Source organism: Pieris rapae, chromosome 14 (genome assembly GCF_905147795.1).
Source record: "Pieris rapae chromosome 14, ilPieRapa1.1, whole genome shotgun sequence".
NCBI classification, from domain to species: domain Eukaryota; kingdom Metazoa; phylum Arthropoda; class Insecta; order Lepidoptera; family Pieridae; genus Pieris; species Pieris rapae.
The window spans coordinates 8,996,338-9,016,484 of NC_059522.1; the positions used below are offsets into that span (position 1 = coordinate 8,996,338).

The 20,147-nt window shown below is 33.3% G+C and overlaps 1 protein-coding gene across 7 annotated transcripts in view; it reads left to right on the plus strand.

The window, feature by feature from the left end:
* Positions 1 to 20,147, plus strand: part of LOC110995235 (POU domain, class 6, transcription factor 2) — a 118,015-nt gene that overhangs the window by 61,109 nt on the left and 36,759 nt on the right. Inside the window, exon 1 of one of the 7 annotated variants that reach the window (XM_022262301.2) lies at positions 19,798 to 20,081. The exons of the other annotated variants lie outside the window; for them this stretch is intronic. Coding sequence (XP_022117993.2) covers positions 20,067 to 20,081 — 15 coding nt within the window. The 5' untranslated portion in view covers positions 19,798 to 20,066. Of the gene's footprint in view, positions 1 to 19,797; positions 20,082 to 20,147 lie in introns of those variants that run through there. 7 annotated transcript variants of the gene reach the window in all.

Sequence of the window (20,147 nt, forward strand, 5' to 3'; positions counted from 1 at the left end):
CGGTTTGTGAAATAAATGCTATATTTTAAAGTGAAGCTAATAAATAAGTAATAAAGTGTTAAGTTAAGCTGTTATATACAGTATACTTGTCTACACTTGCTGCAGTCTCAGTCAATTTTTTTCAAGTTAAAACATTTATTAACTTTCCTTCTTTTGCTGAATGCCATGACAAATTGCTGTAAATAAATATTGGTGTAAATAAATATTAATGGTTACTGTTAATCAACATGTACCTTAACATTTACATTTCCCTAATATAAGAATACATATATAGATATGTGTGTTTTTGTTATAAATGTGAGATATTCCATATTTGGTTACTCATTTGTGATTTGGTTTTTCGATTACTTTGTAAAATTGATATAACTGACTGATTAATTATTAAAATGCTTTAATTTCTATAAAGTTTATTTTAAAAAAGCAAACCACCATATTTGGTGCCATTTTTAGTTTGATTTGAAAAATGATTCGAAAATTGAATTTCGAACACGTATCTTGAAACTGAATCTCCAGAATCTTTAAATTCAAATGTATATCGCTAAAGGCCATTTTTAATTGCGAAGTACTTCGATTCCTCGATACATATTCGAATTGAATTATATTAATGGCATACTTCTTGGGTAAAGAGTGCCCCGGGCCACTAGTTTCACAACTTATCCTGGCTAAGGCGTCCTTATTTAAATGTAAATGAGGTTCATTTCGTGAAATTAATGTCGTTCAGTGCCTCCCCCTGTATTGTGACTATGTTTTTGTTATATTGTGGTATGTTGTATCTGTTTTAATAAAAGCTATATATCGCAGATTCTGACGTTTTTTTAATCTTTCAATTTAATATATTATACTCATGTGATTTTTATCATTTTAAATTTAGTTAACAAATTATATGACGGTTATTTTTTATGGGCCCATTTTTGTATATGTAAAATCAATACAACTCACTTGTAAAAACAACTAAAACCAATATTTTAGTTATAATTAAAAAAAAATCGTACGTGAACAAATCATATTTTTATAGGAGAAAACAGTCAGGCCGGTGACTTATCAACCTCATCAACACGCTCACCAATGGCTCGCAAGTGCGTTGCCGACATTTTAAGAATTGTTACGTTCTTCTCTTGAAAGACCCTAAGTCGATTCTTACGTTTTTACATAGTGTTGTCGCTAAACCAATTTCTCCTGTTTATTCGTAACGTGTGGACACCTAAGGGGTAGAAGTAATGGTCGTACTATGATTATATGGACAGACGAGTCATTACTCCTTTGCAAGTGTTGTGAATCGCTAATGTCCTCTCAGAGTTTAACAAATTATTATTTTAAGAATGCAACGTCCCAACTTTCAAAACTTTATCCTCACCGATGTATTGTTGAAATAATAAAGCTAAAGTAAACTCAACATATAAATTTAGCCAATACATATATCATGTGCATACTTACATTGTTATAATTTGAAAACCGAACCAATACTTGCGCGTTCTAGCAATAAATAATATACGTGATTTTAACGATTATTTTCCTTCAGCTTGGCACCGACTTCCGAAAGAGTCATCGAAATTTCCTACATTAATACAATCAATGTTGATAATTTGTCTTTTAATTAAATAATATTGTTATCTTCTTAGAGTTTTTTAGCTTGGAAAGTACAACCTATTTAGAAGTGAAGTGTCATTTAACATACAAATATTACAAAAATCAAATCGTGATATACGATACAGACATTCCAATATCATATTTACGACCTTGAACAAAACATGATCGCGCACACTTCTTTAAAATCGATAAAACCCACACATTAAAACATGAAAATATTAGTAATCACAAAATTACGATCGCAATCATTTGAACCAACTGTACGAAGGGTTAGACCACCCCCGGTAATTACACACAGACAAACAACGCACACAACGGTAGAACAAGGGAACTACTTAGCATTTTCAAATTAAATACACTAAACAGTGAATGTGTGGGTGATTATAATGAAGGGTGGAATTAAGTGGCTCCGTACGAACACCCCACCCGGTGTCTTTCATAGAAACTAGCCGATCATTTGGTTTTAGCTCGCTTCAGAATTAACGTAATAATCTTAATTCATTTTGAAATGCCGAATTTAGTTGTCTTTTTTGTATTTCGAGGGATTTTGATCCACTCACGCTGGCTAGTAAGATTTTGAACCGATAAGTATTGGCTGTATTTAAAGAAACAATTTGGAATCTAGACTTTCTGGACCATTCCCAAAAGGCCTGCTCACAAAACGTATCAGTCCTTAAAAAGAGCGTGCCTATAAAGGTCGGAAAAGTTTTCTTCAAAGGCCCGTTTGTTTTGTTACTTAAAAAAAAATATTTTTAATATTGGCGTTAATGCGTTTACACTATATATTCTGATTTGATTCGAGTATTGTATTGTCTTATACGTTCAAATATAATCACTAGAAAACAAAATCAAAAGCGATATAAATATCATAAATACAAATGCAATTGTTCGTTTTGGTTGCAAGAGTGCATCTATCTATCTATATATTGCGTTAATTAAATGTAGTCGAGAAAGTTTTGTTCCCAAATGGTCTTTTTAAAACAGTGAATGTTATCGATTTAAATTCTTGTTAGTAGCTTAGGCGTTATTGCTGAACCAAATCGCTCAAAAATGAATTAGGATCATTACGTAAAAGGAATTTTAAGGCGAACTAAAACAAAACACGCATGCTTAAAAATTCAGGACAGTATATTGCAAGTTTTAATTTTAGACATATTAGGACATAGTAAATTCATAAATCAGTGGCGTTACCACTATAGGTCTGTGCCTCAGATATTTGTATCTATTTCATGATTTCTCAATCTAATACGCTTACTGTGCCTGACACACGCCGTCAAGTTTTTGGGTCTAAGGCTAGCCGGTTCCTAAAGATGTTTCCCTTCCCGTAAGTGAGTATTAGAGGCGCACATACCTAGACTATAGTACACAGCCGGAGATGGAACCTAACACTAGAACCAATAGGCCCTGCTAATTTCAAATGCATACCCAATAATTAACACAAACACGAAAAATAAAAGTGAATTCCGAATGAGACAAAAGCTCTTGAATATATCGTTCTATAGATTCGTTCTTTATCCATTAAATTGTATAGACCGGGGAAGTGTGTTAACTTGAATTCGAACAACACTCGAACACCATCTCGAATAAAAACACGATACGTCGATCGATTAATTAGCGTTATTACATTCTACGATCCATCTGTCGTAATTAGCTCGCGATCCCTTTCCCGGCAAAAAATAATGACGCACCCTAAAACACTTTCCACTTTTTTTTTTCATTTTTAATCCAATTTGCTGAGGATTATGTTGGTAATTATATTTTTCCGATTGCCGCCCGTGACTGTGGCATTTCGCATGATTGAGATACGGAAAATTCTCGTTGATTAGCTACCTATGTTACATGCTATGAATTGATATATTTTTGGTTATTTAATCTCCAACTCAACTCCAAAAACCTAAATATTTACAAAATATTATCTTGTATGACTTTATAAGACATTTTGAGGAACATTTTGAAAGAGATGAAATAGTTCTTAGTTAGAAGAGTGCGACTAGACTTTTTGTAAATAGAGTAGAATACATCAAAATTTTTAATTTTCTAGACTTTTACTATTTACTATTACTATAATTATGCCCGTTACTATATTTATTCGTAACTTCAAAATCCTGAAACTATTAATAAAATACGATCAATCTATCTTTATTCATTAAAGCATAGGTTTTTGTTAAAGGTGTAGATAAATAAGGTGTAGGAATAGATCAGAGTAATAAAATACACAAAAATAACACTTGCATTTTTTACGTTGGCCCACTGTGCTATAAAAAATAGCAACTTTGTTGTTTCTTATGTTAGATTCCATTATGTTGCATAATTTAAGTTACCTTGTATTTTGATTTAATATATTTGATCTAATTAAGACCAATGAAATAAGTGATCGCTTGGTGATCTCGCCCGCATGCTTAGGACCATTAAGCATTGGACTAATGAGCGCTCATGCCAACACACAAACACACACACTGTGACAATTTAGGCTTATTACATACTTGCCAACTATTGTATTGTTATTTTATTTATAAATACACCATCACACAACACAGCCAAATTAGAATATCTTAGTGAAATGTATTGAATATTTTTTATTGTTTTGTTCCTTTTTGTTAATATTTTAACCTGTTTGCAAATATTATATATACCATCTCTGGATATATATTGAGTGTTATTGTTTGTATATATAACTTTTGTTAGCTGTAGGAGTATGAAATTAATATATCAAAAATAAAATAGAAAGTACACCACATTATAAATTTTCTATAGTTTATTTTACAAGATATCTATACTAAAGTATGTGAAAAAATTTTTTTATAAAAGATTACAAAAGTTCTAATTTTATTAGTATTAATTTTTGCTTTACAATGCGGATTATGTACGGATCAGGTGCGTAGCGGTAAATATTTGCCAGGTACTGTTATTCGTTGTGTGTAATCATTTGTACTATTAATGTTATGCAACAATACGATCAAAATTATTTGTTTCAACCTAATTGTCGTTTGTAAACCTCCTTACATGACCACAAAGCTAAATATCTATTACTTACGTAATACTCGATATGCTACTTAAGTTTTTATGTGTGTGTAATAAAGGCTATATCCGCGTGCTTAGGTACCAGTAGGGTTCTAATGATAGCTTTAATGGATATTTCTAAATGTTAGTCTCCCTTTGCAAGTATTAGGTCGTAATACGATGTAGTACATTCATTTGTACTAAATAATGATAAATTATGCGTAATTCGTTATTTACGACTTTAGGTGACGTAAACTAAATTCTACTACAGTTGTGGGCCATAATACCTACTTGTTTTATACTCAATATAATTCCAAATTCAAATTTCATTTAAGTTTAGAATTAAAAAGAAACAATACTCTGAACACACATATATACCGCCGCAAGTTGTTTGCGTGTGTGCGTGCAGCCTAATTGCTTTTGTCATTAATAGACGAATACTTCTTTAGTCGTTGTACAATTAGTAATGATGTATAATTAGGCTTGCGTTAATGTGTGTGTATACTAAGAATTATTAAGGTTCATTTGCTATTAGGGTCATTATTATAGCGTGGTTATTATAGTATTGCGGCCTCTTTGTTTAAATCACATTCTTTCTACGCTGCTGAGAAGACCAGTTCTATTAAAAATGTGTTTTTTGCTATATTGAATGTCAAGTTCTAGAATGGTACGTTCAAAATTAAGGGAAGGAACCAAAGAGATTTAGTTGGGTTGAAAATTTAATGCATCTAGAATTTTAAAATTGTAAAATTAGTGAATGACACTAAGCTAAGTCAATACCGGGGCCAACGCGATTTCTATTGACATATTAATAACAGCAGTTTCGAAGAAAAGTAACATGTTTATCCTAGAACTTAACTTATTTACGAATTCTATATAATATGTTATTTTTAATTTTTTGAATACATTTTCCGAAATGATAATCAAAAGTATTTTCAATTGACCGGATTTCCTCTTTATTGTGTCACTAGGAGACCCAGTAAACTTCGTATCGTACTGTAACATATAAGTATTATCTTAATACAATTGTTTTAATAAAGACCAAAGAGAGCTCGGTCCTCGGACCCACAGCTATAAAACACAAATTTCAGAAGTAATCTATAAATATGCGACCTAGTGACAATTTTTTATTTCTAAAAAAGACCTCAAATATTCAATTGTGGTTTTGGTGGTTTTCTTTACTTATTGTCTATGTTTCCTACCGTTAAAACCTTCCCTCAACTTGAACAAATATTTCAAGAGCAAACTTAGACAAATTCAGCCATTCTAGATTTTAGTGAGACTTAGTGACTTACAAATCTTCACAAATAGTTCTGTTTTTTTCAATATATATAACAAGAAGGTAAACATTTCAAACATTTTTAGTGTAAAACAAAAAAATAAAGAAAGAAGAAAGAAATAAAAGAAAGACACATAAATTAATTCATACTATAAGATTAAGACGCGATAATTTGCCATGCTTACAGTTTTATATATAATATAGCAGAAGCCCTATTCGGTGTTTATAATATTTTTTATTCATAAATTGTTTCTAGACAAAGAAATCATTTTATATTACGCGCCAGCTGATAAGTAATGTAAAACTTACCAAATTTACTAAAAAGAATATTTAATACGAGCTGTCAATAACAATTCATACAGTCCCTTATAAAGTATACTATTTTTCCACTTACCACTGTTAAGCCACTTTCCCTACACTACTGTTTTGTTTGGTTTCAAATGGTTTTGCCCTGTTCAAACTTCTCACTAGGCCCGTGATATCTAGAAGAGTATCCTCGAAGTGTTTTTAGCCCTTTGAGGTCCATCCATCCATCCACCCACCTTTGAATATGTCTACGGCGTCCTGGGTTCGTCACTTCAAACTTATAACCACCTAAAATAAAATGATAAGATAATTTTAAGTTTTATAAACTTCGATACCATTATATGAAGCATATCACTGGCCAGAGTCAAAATATCCACACAAAAGGCTCGAAGGCACACGGCATTGAAGTTAGAACAATGAACCATGAAATATGCAACGTCGCGACCTGATATACTTAATTAGTTGATAATGCTCGCACCAGGCCTGAATTTATTTATTCACTACACTAGTTTTCAATAAAATCTCTAGCAAAGACTACGTTTAATGCCAACAATATTGCAAAATTGCTGTTTCAACGACCTAACAGATTTTTTTTTATAAAAAATAAAACATTTTTTCAGTTAAATTTATTGTACAGTTAAATTTAAAACTAATTACAGATAGAATATGGTTCTATTGTATAATACTACTTGGTATCGTAGTGTTACTAATAAAATAATATTTCAAATTGTTCATCAAACAGTAAGTATTTATTAAAGTCCTAAGCAGCATCCTTTACATAGAAATAAATATGTCTTGATAACTGTTTGGAATGAGAGGTTTTCAAATACCAGTATCGTGAATATTTCATACTACTGTCTCTTAATAAAATATAGACAACATATTTCTTAACTAGGGCCATAAAATTATAATATCGCCCAATTATTTACAATCTTTACAAATATTGAATATACATATTGTTTTCTTGTCACTCGATAACTTCCTTCAGTATTTTGATAGAAAGTTCCGATTATTATTACGAATATACAGACATTCCATCCATGACTTTCTTTCTCCATTTACTTCTTGACACTTCTATATCTTCTACCTACCGTTTTAAGAGCGTCCTCACCACTTTCTTCATATATGAATACCATATTAACTAATAGGACAACGCAAATCCTTCAGATGCGGCCAAGTCAGCCATAACACATAATTGACGTGAGTGAACACGAGATTTAATTAAAAAAATAATTATACGCCACATACTTATCATGTGTCTAATTATCGCAATGATTACTAGTTATTACGAAACTTAATAGATGTCGAGACTTCGTACTTAAGATTCCGCACTTATAGTCGAGGTCAGTTGTATTTTTATTATAACGACGCGGTTTCACTATAGTAGTCATAACAGTAGTGTATATGTATATTCAATTATAATCCAATGGTGCTACGAGTCACGTCAAGTCAAAGCATTTATTCCAGATAGACCTCTTAAAATGGCACTTTTGGACGTTAAATAAAATTTAAACATGATTCTAGTTGCCCCTTACACATTGTAGTTTCGTGTGGTGAAGAATGGACAAGAAACTCCACACTTACTCTTTTAAAATAGAATTAACAATATTTTTAGACATTAGTTAAATAATTATATGTGAAGACAAAGAATAAAATTATAGCTCTATTATTATATTATTAGTAGGTATACATGTTCCTCACATATTAAGTAACATCAAAACCGTAGAATAATAAAAGAGTAATAAAAATAAAAAAAACAGTGTGTAAGATAAAAATAAGTAAAATTACATGGTGATCGAATTAGATGATGATTTGTTAAGGATCTATGATCGTCATATGAAGCAGAACCAGCATGTTTCCAAGCATGCTGAATATAATCCTCTTATTTGTAATATGCTTGTTTACAAAGTGTACTTTTAATAAAAATTAATAATACAACTATAAATGGGCTCAATAAAAAATAATAATACACATGTATATGGGCTCAGATTACATTCGTTTCTTTAATCATTTTGTGTCATTGATTTTTAAGTAAGAGACCGGTATCCTCACAATATTTGCTTTTTCTCTAGGAGTAAGTATATCACATAAAAAGAAGAGCAGTGTAGGCTTAAGCGTCATCCCTGGGATCGTGGGTTCGAATCACTACTGCAGCTAAATAGCTATTTAACACAAAATTAAATTTTCAATACTTGTTTGACCGAGCAAACTATACTGTTTGATTAGTTCCATCGTAGAATATCCAGGTATTTTTGACTGGTAATTTTTAGGTCTATATAAAAACGAGAACTACGTAATGTATAGTAAAAAGGCAGTTGATAACCAACATATGGGCCTGTAAATCAATGTGACAGAAACTTAACCAGAGTCCCCCATCTTTGGGTAAGATTTCATGTCTCTATTTAAACTTTATTTCTTCTTGCTTTAAAAATGTATACTGACACAACGGGACTGTGGTCCAATGGATAGATTTGGTAAATAAGATAATTTCATAGTTTGTTGTATATTATGAAATTATCTTATTCATTATCGTAGCCAAAAGCCAAAAGCCAAATTAGCTGGTTGAGTTTACCCAATCATGGCTTTTCTGTGCATTAAAATGTCACAAAACAGAAAAAAATTGTGAATATGCTGACGATTTTTTTGTATGGAACAGCCCTTAGGCCTACAACGGGGGATTACGTGTGCGTTGCCAGCTTTTACTTCTATCTGCACAAATTGTAAACAAAATTTGGTTTTGGTACAAAAACATAACATTCTGCAGTTTGTATAGCTCGCTACCATTTGGAGTTTTATATACAAAAACTATTCAATAAGAAATTACATACTAATAAATATTACATTTACCGTATTTAACACGCGTATTAATTATGCTTATTAACAATTAAAGGCAATACGACGAATGTGGGTCAAGACGGTTAAAACGAATAAATCAAATGGCAACCATGATCTCATGTTACTATGTCCAGTGTAAATTGAATCCGCTATAAATCTTATAATAATACCAATAAGGATGATATTAGCCTGATTGGGGATCGCATTTCGGTGGTTAGTAAAAGGCCGACAGCGTCATTACATTATTTTAAGATCATTATATCGCTGAGCTATTCATGACTGATATTGTAGGGATAATGTTTGTTCTATTAACGCTATTCTTTTAGATTTTCAGAGCGGAATGACTGTTAGTGCTTCGACCGGAAGTGTTGAAACGATTAATTATATATAGTAACTGCTTTTAGTGTGAAACACGGTGATTTCTATGTACGCAATTAAACAAAAATATATAATATGAACGGATAGCATACGCCACTGACTTCTTTGTGTATACGTCGCAGTAAAGAAGTTAAAGCAGTGATTTAATTGAATTTCTAGACAGGTAATTAAACATCGATATTACATAGAATAATTAAAAAATCGAATTGAAGATTAAAAATATATTATAAAAAGTCTTTTGTTTTATTTGTTTTCTTTTTGAGGCACCTATTTTAACAGGCAGGACGCTCACAAGATGTTTAGTGATCTTCCGCCCATGGACACTCAATACCGGAGCGCGCGCGAGTGCGTTGCCGGCCTTATATCCTCACGTCGAAGGTACGTCGCTTTAACAATCAAATAACCGATAAAAACTTATATTATTGGTTTATATTATACGTAACGCATTTCTTGCATTTTTACCTTTTTCCTTAGCAGGGTTGCCTGAAAGAGATCGCTTGTTAGCGATAAGAATGCATTATTTATACCCTAGCAACAAGTATTAATAAAAAAATGATATTTATAATAGCTAAACGGAACTGAGGATAAAACTCAAAATTATAATTTAATATTCCAAATCAATTATACACAACTTTAAAATATTACTACTAAGTATAATCTATAATTGTTCATAATGGTTCATAATATCATGTTACTAATAACGTTTTTAATGTACGGTGAAAAATTTGTAATTGGTGAAATCAAAGAAATAACACGCCAACAATCAATTTCAACTATTAAACAGAAAACGAATTCGACTATAAAGAGTCCGATAAAATTACAAAAGAAATCAATAAAATAATTAAAATTTCTAATCGCACCAATTAGAGAATGAATTTATGGTTTCGCTTATTAAGACGCATATTGCCCGAAAGATTAAAAACTACTTGAATGCGCGGGAACCCTTTTTTCTTAACAATGGACGCAATTAAGTTATTATTCGCGTAAAAAAGTTATGACAAGTGATGCGTAGGCACAGGCGTGAAGACAAAAGAACGCCGACTTATTTTGTACTCAATATTGCGGATTTCTCTGGGGTATCGATTTCTATTCCACGCCTATTGAAAGCTTTCTAGAAGCTTTAGCTTCTGGACTATTTTGACATTGAAAAGTTAATTGTCGGGAAAAAGTTCCTTTTGAATATTATGTAATAGAAGGCAAATGGGCAGGAGGCTCGCATATGCGTTGGCAGCCTTTTAAGAATCGGTACGCTCTTTACATGCAGACCTTAAGTCGAATTGGTTCGGAAATATTTCAGTGGGCAGTTGGTTCCACATAGTGGTTTGTACGCGGCAAAAATTACCTTAAAAACGCTTTTTGAATTTCGAACTATACTATACTATGAATTCTCTTTTGAAAACTCGTGCACAGATTATAAAATAGCTCAACTCCGGCTATAAAGTTCTTATACGCATAATTTAGCATCTATATGAGCCATAGATAATGCATTTTTATTTTTTATTCGCGCGCTCGACTCGACAGAACAAATAAACATAACAGCCAACAACTCGCCGCGCGCCCATAAAAAGCATACATTTGACACCCCTTATATTTGCTGACAAGGAAGCGAAAGGGAAAAAACCAGGCATGCTCTAATTAGGTTGTCGAGTGAGAAAGGCATTCGTCAGCACAATAATAATTAACACAGATGGTAATGAAGCGCGCCATAAAAACTAATTGGAGGTACTAGGAGTGTAGGAGTCGGTAGGAGACTTGTCGCGGGGGCTGGATCATTCGATTGACTATTGTTCCAAATTCAAAACGGTTGTAATTACACGTTTTGTAGGTTTTACTTGTACGTTCTAATTAAGCGTTACCAGGATTTTTGGTTATTTAGAACTTTTTGGCGCCGTGTTTTCTCATTAAGGTTTCCAAAAGAAGGTGATTGATAGAAACGGGACTATTCTTATTAATATAATTTAATTATTTGAGTTATACCTAATACTCTGTTGTCTATAATTCCTTAATCAAAAAGCTAATTAATAAATTCTCCTATCAAAACAAATAGAGCGCTAATGTAGTAAACATGGCGCCGCGTTTTAAATCGAAAAGCCGGTGCGAACCGTCTATCAGCTAGTTGAAAAGGGAAATCAGTCAATAATGCACTAATTTCCCCTCCTTAATGGCTCAGTCCGGCCCTCTACTCAGACACTATTACGACACTGCAAGTTAGTGTATAATGAAATAACTTAGTTTGTGCTTTTAGTTACATATCGATGTGTTTGTTAAAGATGTTTCGTGTTTGAATTCAGCTTTTATATGAGGATAAATTTCACATAAATTTACCTATTAACCTGGTGATGTGACTCGTTAACGTTCAATTACGTTGCTTAGAATTAGTAATTTAAAATTTATGTCAGTTCAAGCAAATCGTAAGGCATTTTTTTATGCTCAAATATTCACGTGTATCGGCCACGGAAGCCTGATCATCTACATCTTATTTAATATATGGTGAAATTGTCTATATATAAGCATTGTTTTAATATAACGCAGTGGATTCAGATCGCGTTGTAATCGTTGTTGATCGAGTTTTAGTAAATAGTTTAGTTAAAGTTTAGGTAAATTTATAACAATACAATTGAAACAAGCAAAGGTACGCAAGACTAATAGACATAGATACCTATAGACATATTATTTGTAACAAACAAAACACACACATAAACACACAGCATAACAGTAATCAAAGAGAAAAAATTAAATAAAAGATATAATGAGAGGTATATTATTATTTTTTCCTTTTCCCATTCGGTTCGTCCCAAGCCTGTAATGCGTGTGTGCTGTGGCTGTAAATGGCCCCGGCTCAGCATTATGCTGAGGACCAGAATGTTCCACAGCGCTGGTCATTCTGCCAGAGACCATCACCAATCTAAATTTCAGATTAAAGAAATATAACTTGATATATCTACCGCATTAGACATTGTACCTAGTTCTAATGACACTGCATTGGTTATAAAGATCGCGATATCACATAGTTCAAGGTGTGGTTATAAAACATCAAATCCCTTGGGGATTTATAAAACAAGGCGATTAGAACCATTATCAAGAGACCGCACTATACCATCATTACCTATAATTACGACGCATTAAGTTTTTTGATTATCCCTAATTCGTATAAAACAGAATTTTCCACATAATTGTACTATAGGTGTGACTGTCATTATTTTAATTGCAAATGTCGATTGTAATTGCGGCTTACGAATATGTATTCTTTCGCTTTCTTTTGTTTATTTTTCACGCAAACGACGCGTATTACCTTTTTCAGTGATTCTATGTAATTACTGTTTTGTCGTTAATTTCAGGGGATTTACACAAAATAGATTTGATTTGTTGTGTAAATGAAATTTTTGAAATTGGAACGTATTTAAATTGTGACTTACTTCCGGGTATACGTAGAAGACTGTAGCAATATTTTGCTACGGACTTTTTTTTAATATATTATATTTAATTTATAAGCATGAATGTTGATATATTGGCTTTACGTTACTGACTTGCATTGTTCATTCATGAGCATCGCTGAGTTTGAATTCCTGCGAAAGAACTGATATGTACTGCTCAATACTATTGACGGCACTGTTTACTAGCATAAAAAACAATTCTAATGTAGTTTCTTGTCAGCCCATAATTTCCATCAATGATATTTATTTTAAGATCATGCTCATTATTTTCTTGCCTTAGGATGTCTTGTTAAAAAGGGCTTATAAAATCTATACTGTAATGTAAACAATAAATATGGTGGCTCCGTCTTAGTACCATGTTAAAAATAATCAGATACTAGCAGACCCGACAGACGATGTCCTGCATGATATTTCAAGCGATAAGGATATCAAACAAAGTATTTAAGTACTGAAGCAGCGCCATCTGCCGGGATGATTTGTGTATTTGTGATTTTGGTTCAGCCGTTAAAGAGGAGTTCCGTGACATACACACGTACAGTAGAGTTAGATATATATAAATATAAAGATATAGTGCAATGTGATATTTAAAAACAACGACAAAGACACTATAAATTGCTAATGTGTATATATTTGTGGATTTTCAATACCAATCTTATCTTTGTAAACGATATTGTAAAAACACGGAGGGCGGTCACAGTTGATGGCGTATACTACTTACTACGCCTACAATTTCAATGCTTTTTTACTTTCTTTTTTACGCCATTTTCCATGGTCCGGCCGGGCGACCCGACCCGCGTTGCTTTTTGTTTTTTTAAATCAGTAAATTGCATATTTGAAAAACTACTGCAGGCTTCGAGGGATGTCGATTGAACGTGCGCGCTTTGTACGCGGTCAAATTTATATAAGGGGATTCTTTTATAAGACAAACATTCGGCTGACGGGCGTATATTTATTTGAAGTACGTTTCAATTAGTGGGAAAGTCGACAATAAGTTGGTGAAGCAAGGATCTTTACAATTCGGTTTATTGATGACTGGGATGTATCTTTATTGTAAACTGTAAGGTATTGTAAATATTTATTTTTGGAAATGTTATACATACATCGAGATTCTCAGGATCTTTACATTTTTATTAATTTATAAAAGCTTGCCAATACACATTGGTTAAAGAAAAATAAAATATTTTTTTAATGAGACAAGCACTTATAATACACGAAGCGAACAATTGCATTATAAAAACTAAACGAGAATCGATTTCGAAGTGTCAGGGGAGAAACTATATATCCAGGCCTAGTTTGTTTATCAGAATGCTCAATCTGGATATCGATTTTAACCAAAGCGTTCCTTACAGAAATTAGACTAGAACACTGATGCTGGCTTAGCATACTATTTCTTAAACACCCACTTTGCCACAGCACATACCTTCAGTCCAGTAAGATACGCTAATATTACTAGATATTATAAATAACCTTTTGAAAGAATATCAATACAACACTTCAATAATCTTTTGTCATTTGCATAAATAGCGTCTTCTACATTTTAAGTTCTTCTAAAGATTTAATCCTGTCCCATATAATATACCTTCAATACATTTAGCTTTTAATTTGAAAATATATATCAAATAGTATGGACCGTTCAGTTCTTCGGTTGAGATGACCGGGTCAAAAAGACCCTTACTTGTGATGGTCCAGTGGAAAGAAAAGAATAGACGCCCATCAGAAACCTGGAAAAATGGAATACAAGGGATAGCGAGAAAGGATTGGAACCTTCCAGGCCTTCTCTCAGTTGGAGTGACTGATGTTTAACATGGACTTATTGTAATCCAAATTATGTAGCACTTGACTACGAGAGATATGACTTCCAATTGTTCGAAGTACGAGTACTCCCTCAAAGGCCGACAACGCACTCACTAAAACTGAGTGTCCATGGGCTGCGATAACTGCCCTTTTTGGGCGTCCTCTAGTCATGTTTGCACTCTTATTGTTTAAAAGAAAAAGTACAAGTTATTTTTTTAAATGGTTTAATAGTAAAAATGTTATAGTGCATATGTCGCTGGCCATGTATATAAGTTAATTATTTGAATATGTTCGACGTCCTGATGGACAAAAAACCTGTGTCTAGTTTGTGTTTCCACCGCACCATTTTCTATTTAAGATTGTGTTTACAATAATTAAATAAATGAATAAATAATAATACCTGCCGGTGGTACCACAACTCGTTGACCTTAAAATAGAATCACCATTCGATTTTAGACTGTTTTTTTAATAATCGTGCAGTACCAATAATCACAACCCCACACCCCAAAAATCAATAATACCCATTAAAACCCTAATAATTGTTCCCTAATTCAATTCGAATTTCTATTTTGAAAATTTGTATTGAACAATTTAACTAAGCAATCGAGTACACGCGTCCCAGGGGTCCCTGCTGTGACGTCATACTCTTGCGCATAGACCTCTATAATCACATTTATGCGTACTTGTTATTAAGTAGTTGATAATTGGAATTTAAAGTGAATTTGACCTAAGCTTCAAGAGTCAATTCAATGGAGGAGAGTTTTTTTTTTAATTTCACGATCGAATTGTATAGACATATATTAACTTATATTACAAGGGACCAGAAAAATAAAATACAATATAAACTTATTTTTATAGTATTAGACTATTTAATAACTATTTTAGACCAATGTTTTCCTGTTTTGTTTTCAACTTATGTATGTTACATTCGCTGGAACGGTGAAGGAAAATATCGTGAGGCTTGCCTATTCCCAAAAAGTCGACGGTGTCAGGTATAGAAGGCCCGCTAATTTGCTTATTAGATTCACAAATGATAGAACATACAGATCTCAACAAATCTCAGGCTCAGACTTAAAAAAGGTTGAAATGATTTATGATATGATTAATTTTCTATGGAAAGAATACATAAAGTTTAAACACTATTCTATGGTCATTGTCTCTGATTAAAAACATATTTACAATGGATATGATTTATAAGCCGTTAATAAAAATTAAAACATTATTAATATAATGAATTTAGCGTCAGATCTATCTATTCCGTGATCAATTCTTTAATGTTAAAAGCCTAATTCAGCATGTGCCTGATACACGCCTAAGATAAATAATTATAAGTTATAATAGTACATAAAAAAGTGTTCTCTTTAAACACGCAATTGAGTTTTAGGTTCGACATGCAAAGATTTCTCATGTTTGAACGCTATATTGCGCACATAGAAACAAATGTCATTTCTTATGCAAACATATATTTTTTTATACATGACTAAGGCATCATGGAACATCTAGCTTAACTTCAGACTAATGAGTAATTTAAGTCTATTTATTTCATTATAATTTACTAAAAATGTTTAAAAAAAGGATTCGAACAGTTGACCTCAGAGTTGAGAGGAGCTTGTTCAAACCAGTAGATCAACACTGCTAATCAACGTTACTATAAAAAGAAGATAGAAGTATTAAAATACAGGAGTCATAGTATTTCTGGATTCTCAATCTTACATCGAGAACTTGCAACTTATTTCCCATGCTTTCAAAATACATCAGCGATCCAAAATCAATTTCCGGGGTCATATTAGGGTATACAAAAATACTCTGATCAGTTCAGTAATTAGTTTACCGGCCAATAAATGGTTAGTAATTGGAGGGAAATTACGATATAAATGAAAAGTTAACATTGAATTTGATGTTATTTGGGACCCCATGACATCTGTCATTTGTAGACCCTTGGACTGAAGAACCCTTTTGTAGGCGTTAGTTGGACGAATGAACGAAAATGAACCGTAAGTCAAAAATCATTGATTCATATAGGTAACATAATGTACACTTATGAACGTCAAAAAAAGAAATATACATTATATGATTATCATTTCGCATTAACTGCCAGTTCTCAAATCAAGGGCGTAGAACGGAAGAGAAGAACTGGCAATAAACTCTCCGCCAAATTTTTTTGTTTTACACAACGTTCGTAAGGAGCTGCAACCATTACACCATGTTTCGAATGACTATTAAGTAATAAATAATAATAATATAATTAATTATTAACAGAGATTTGTCTAAGATTGTCAAAGATCCTCTCATCAGCAGGAGGCATTGCGAAATAGGAGCACGCAACACGTTAACCGCTAATTCAAGTTAATTTATATAAAATATTGTACAGAATAGCCCTAGTCTTTATGAACGTCTATTTTTAGAAGTAAACTGCCCAAATATAAGTATTTCCTCCAAATTTGATTTTGATCCCTTTGGAGTATGTTCTTGAACTGTGTTATGCACAGGCCTTAATTATAGATCTAAGTAGGTTCCTGGTAAATAGTACCTGCTATCCCAAGGCTTAATAATAAGTATCGCAATACAGCGACGAGACCCAAAGTGACCAAATTTTTTAAGTTTGATTTATTTTCTATTAACATTTATTAATCATTATTATTATAAAGAATATTCGAAAAAATTCACCAACCAGTATAATTGTTTCTATAATGTTTCTAAGTATGGATTTGTTAGTTATTGTACTAAAACAATATTATAAACCAAACACAATATGATCCGAGTGCAACAGAGTGGCTTATAAAATTTAAAATTTTAAAATTCGAATGTAACTTACAAAGTGTTGACGTGCGGCGCCAAGTTCAAATTCGCCCCAACATGACATTTCGCGCGTCGATCCACATGATTTAAGAATTTAGGCGGAATTCACATGTGGTCATGCTCTATGCATTCATTCGCGAATTATAAATCGATTGATTATATATTTGTCTGTGAAAAGATTGTATTTAAACGCTTTTGTATTTGATTGTACATCTTAGAAGTACCCTTTAATATGCCACGTAGATAAGAATACGAAAGATTTTTAAACATCAAAATCCCTTCGTAATTTTAAATCTTATAGCTTTCACCAATAGAAATCGCAATATCTGATCTTGACCTATACGCAAACTCAGTACTATTTTAAATTTGAATAGCAAAAGCACTGTGGGAAAACAGTACCAGGAAATAAAAATATAAAACTGCAAATCGAAATCACACTTAACCTGATTTATCAATTTTTTTCTCGCTGGCTAATTATTATGATTTGTAGTTGCTGTACTTGAATTCGATAAAATACGAAACATAATTAAAAAGTACAACTTAATTGCGTGCTAATTAGATTTATTTTTTTATTCGCAATGATATTTCAGTTTAACAAAATACTTCAAGTCTAAATGTTACGTCAGTGTTTTCAATTAATATTTCTCCGTTGTCGTTTCGTAGTCGAATCCAGTGCGCGACACCGGACTCCTGTCTGCATAATACATCGCCATACAATGTTACCGTACGTCCGACTTTAATTATATATCTGCTACCATTTCGCCTTTTTTCGAGTATTTTTCACAATTCCTCTCCCCATACCCCGGTCACCCTACCGAACGGGCAGTTTAAAAAAATGCTTACGCGTGTGTGTAACACATAGCAATCGTCGCAGCCAATTACGCCCTCATCGCCGGATCTCAGCTCGGCTCTTAGCACGACTGGAACAATACCAACGTTACATGCAAGATCTAGCACTTGCACACTTCACAACAATTATAGGAAGACGCGCGGGAGCAATAAGCCGCGCTCAACTTTTCCTGTAACAGGCTGTTATTTCACGATTTTAAATCGCTTCTCAACCCGTTAATGACGCGAGTACAAGTGCAGATCGGCGGCTCCGTTCGGCCGCGGACCAATCTATTTAATAACCCCCGCCGGTGACACCCCGCCCGGCGGCCATCACCAATTTTTACCCCCTACACCCTAGCACCCGCCCTGAAAAAAATCCAGAGCGTTTTAAAATTAATGAGTAAAAATCTACACACACATCCGCACGGCCAAGTATGCGTGTATGCCCGCGCCCGATAATACCCACTTTGCGGCCAAATAATGAAGTGTAATGCATTCGCGGAGCCGGACGCTCTAGCTCCGCGCTCAGACGAAATCCGTGATCGGCGAGCCTTTTCCATCAGGACAAACTATCCGAGGAAAAATTGAGTACAAATTGAAAATTGGACGGGCGCGCTAATTCCGAGCGGAGCGGCGTCGCGGGACAAGCGAACGCAGTTAGATAACATTTGTAGAGGCGGGGGCGGGGGTGTCGCCCCTACGCAACGCCGTTTTTATTTTGGCCGGCCTTTGCCCCCTTACCCCCTTCGTTCGTCCAACTTCATCTGAATAATTACTGATTTTTTCGTGTACCGCTGATTATTTCGAATGTTATTTGCTGGTGATAATTTTTTCTGACAACCGTTGTCCGCTTTGGTCAGCCACCTCCTCATATTTTATTCCGTGGTTGAATATTAAACACGAATGTTCACTAACTTAGCCGCATCAACTATTGAGCTTGGCTTTGATTTATAAATTCACAACACATCAACGACGTACCACCCATCTTCTATTGTTCAATCACCAAACAATGAAACGCGAAAAGAAATACGCAGCATAAAACCAATTTGTAGTCCTTCAATCTGTAGCCCGAGAATGTGCAACTTTCTACATTTTTAAATAAAATGTTCCAACAATAACTAGTTTAGTTAAAATCCATTCGAAGATATAAAGTATACCGGAGATAAAAATCAATAAAAATTCGTAACATAAATGTAACTAATAATTCATTATTAAAATAATATATGCATCATTGCAATCTCCTCTTGGAATGTGGAACATCGAACGTTGAGTATCATAAAATTGCGTTCATTTAAATCGCTAATCGAAAAGTCTAATTATTATGCTTATTCGACAAGTGACAAGTCGAGCCGATGGCGATCGCTTTGGCAAGGATTTCGGGTGACCGCCCACCTCCCTGTGGGGCCGCATTTTTTCCAACCACCACTAAAGGGGTTGATTTTTTAAACTGATGACGCTTTCATTCCGCGCTGTGCAACTCGGCGCGCGGCTGTATGTGTGCCGCTTGATAAATAAATAAAAAAATAAAAAATATGAACGCCAGGCCGATACGTGCTGCTATCTAACTAAACTTTTAACAAAACTTTTCAACGCGAACAAGTGGAAAAACGTGGGAATAATTTAAATAAAAAAAAGTTTCTAATAAGATTTTATTATCACGTGTTTGTGAGTAGTGCGTTTCTGAACTTTCGACAAAGTTTTCGGTTTCGGGACGTGTTGTGAAAAATTCGGAAAACTCGCCAACAATGCAGCGTGTTACGGGAAATTTATAGACACTGAAATTTTCCGGAAGTGACGAACTAATTAAACTAAGTGTGGGGAGAATGACATTGTCTTTCGTAAGTAGTTTAAAAATTATATATTTTATTTTTTATTAATATTTTTCCTAAGTTTAATTATGACAT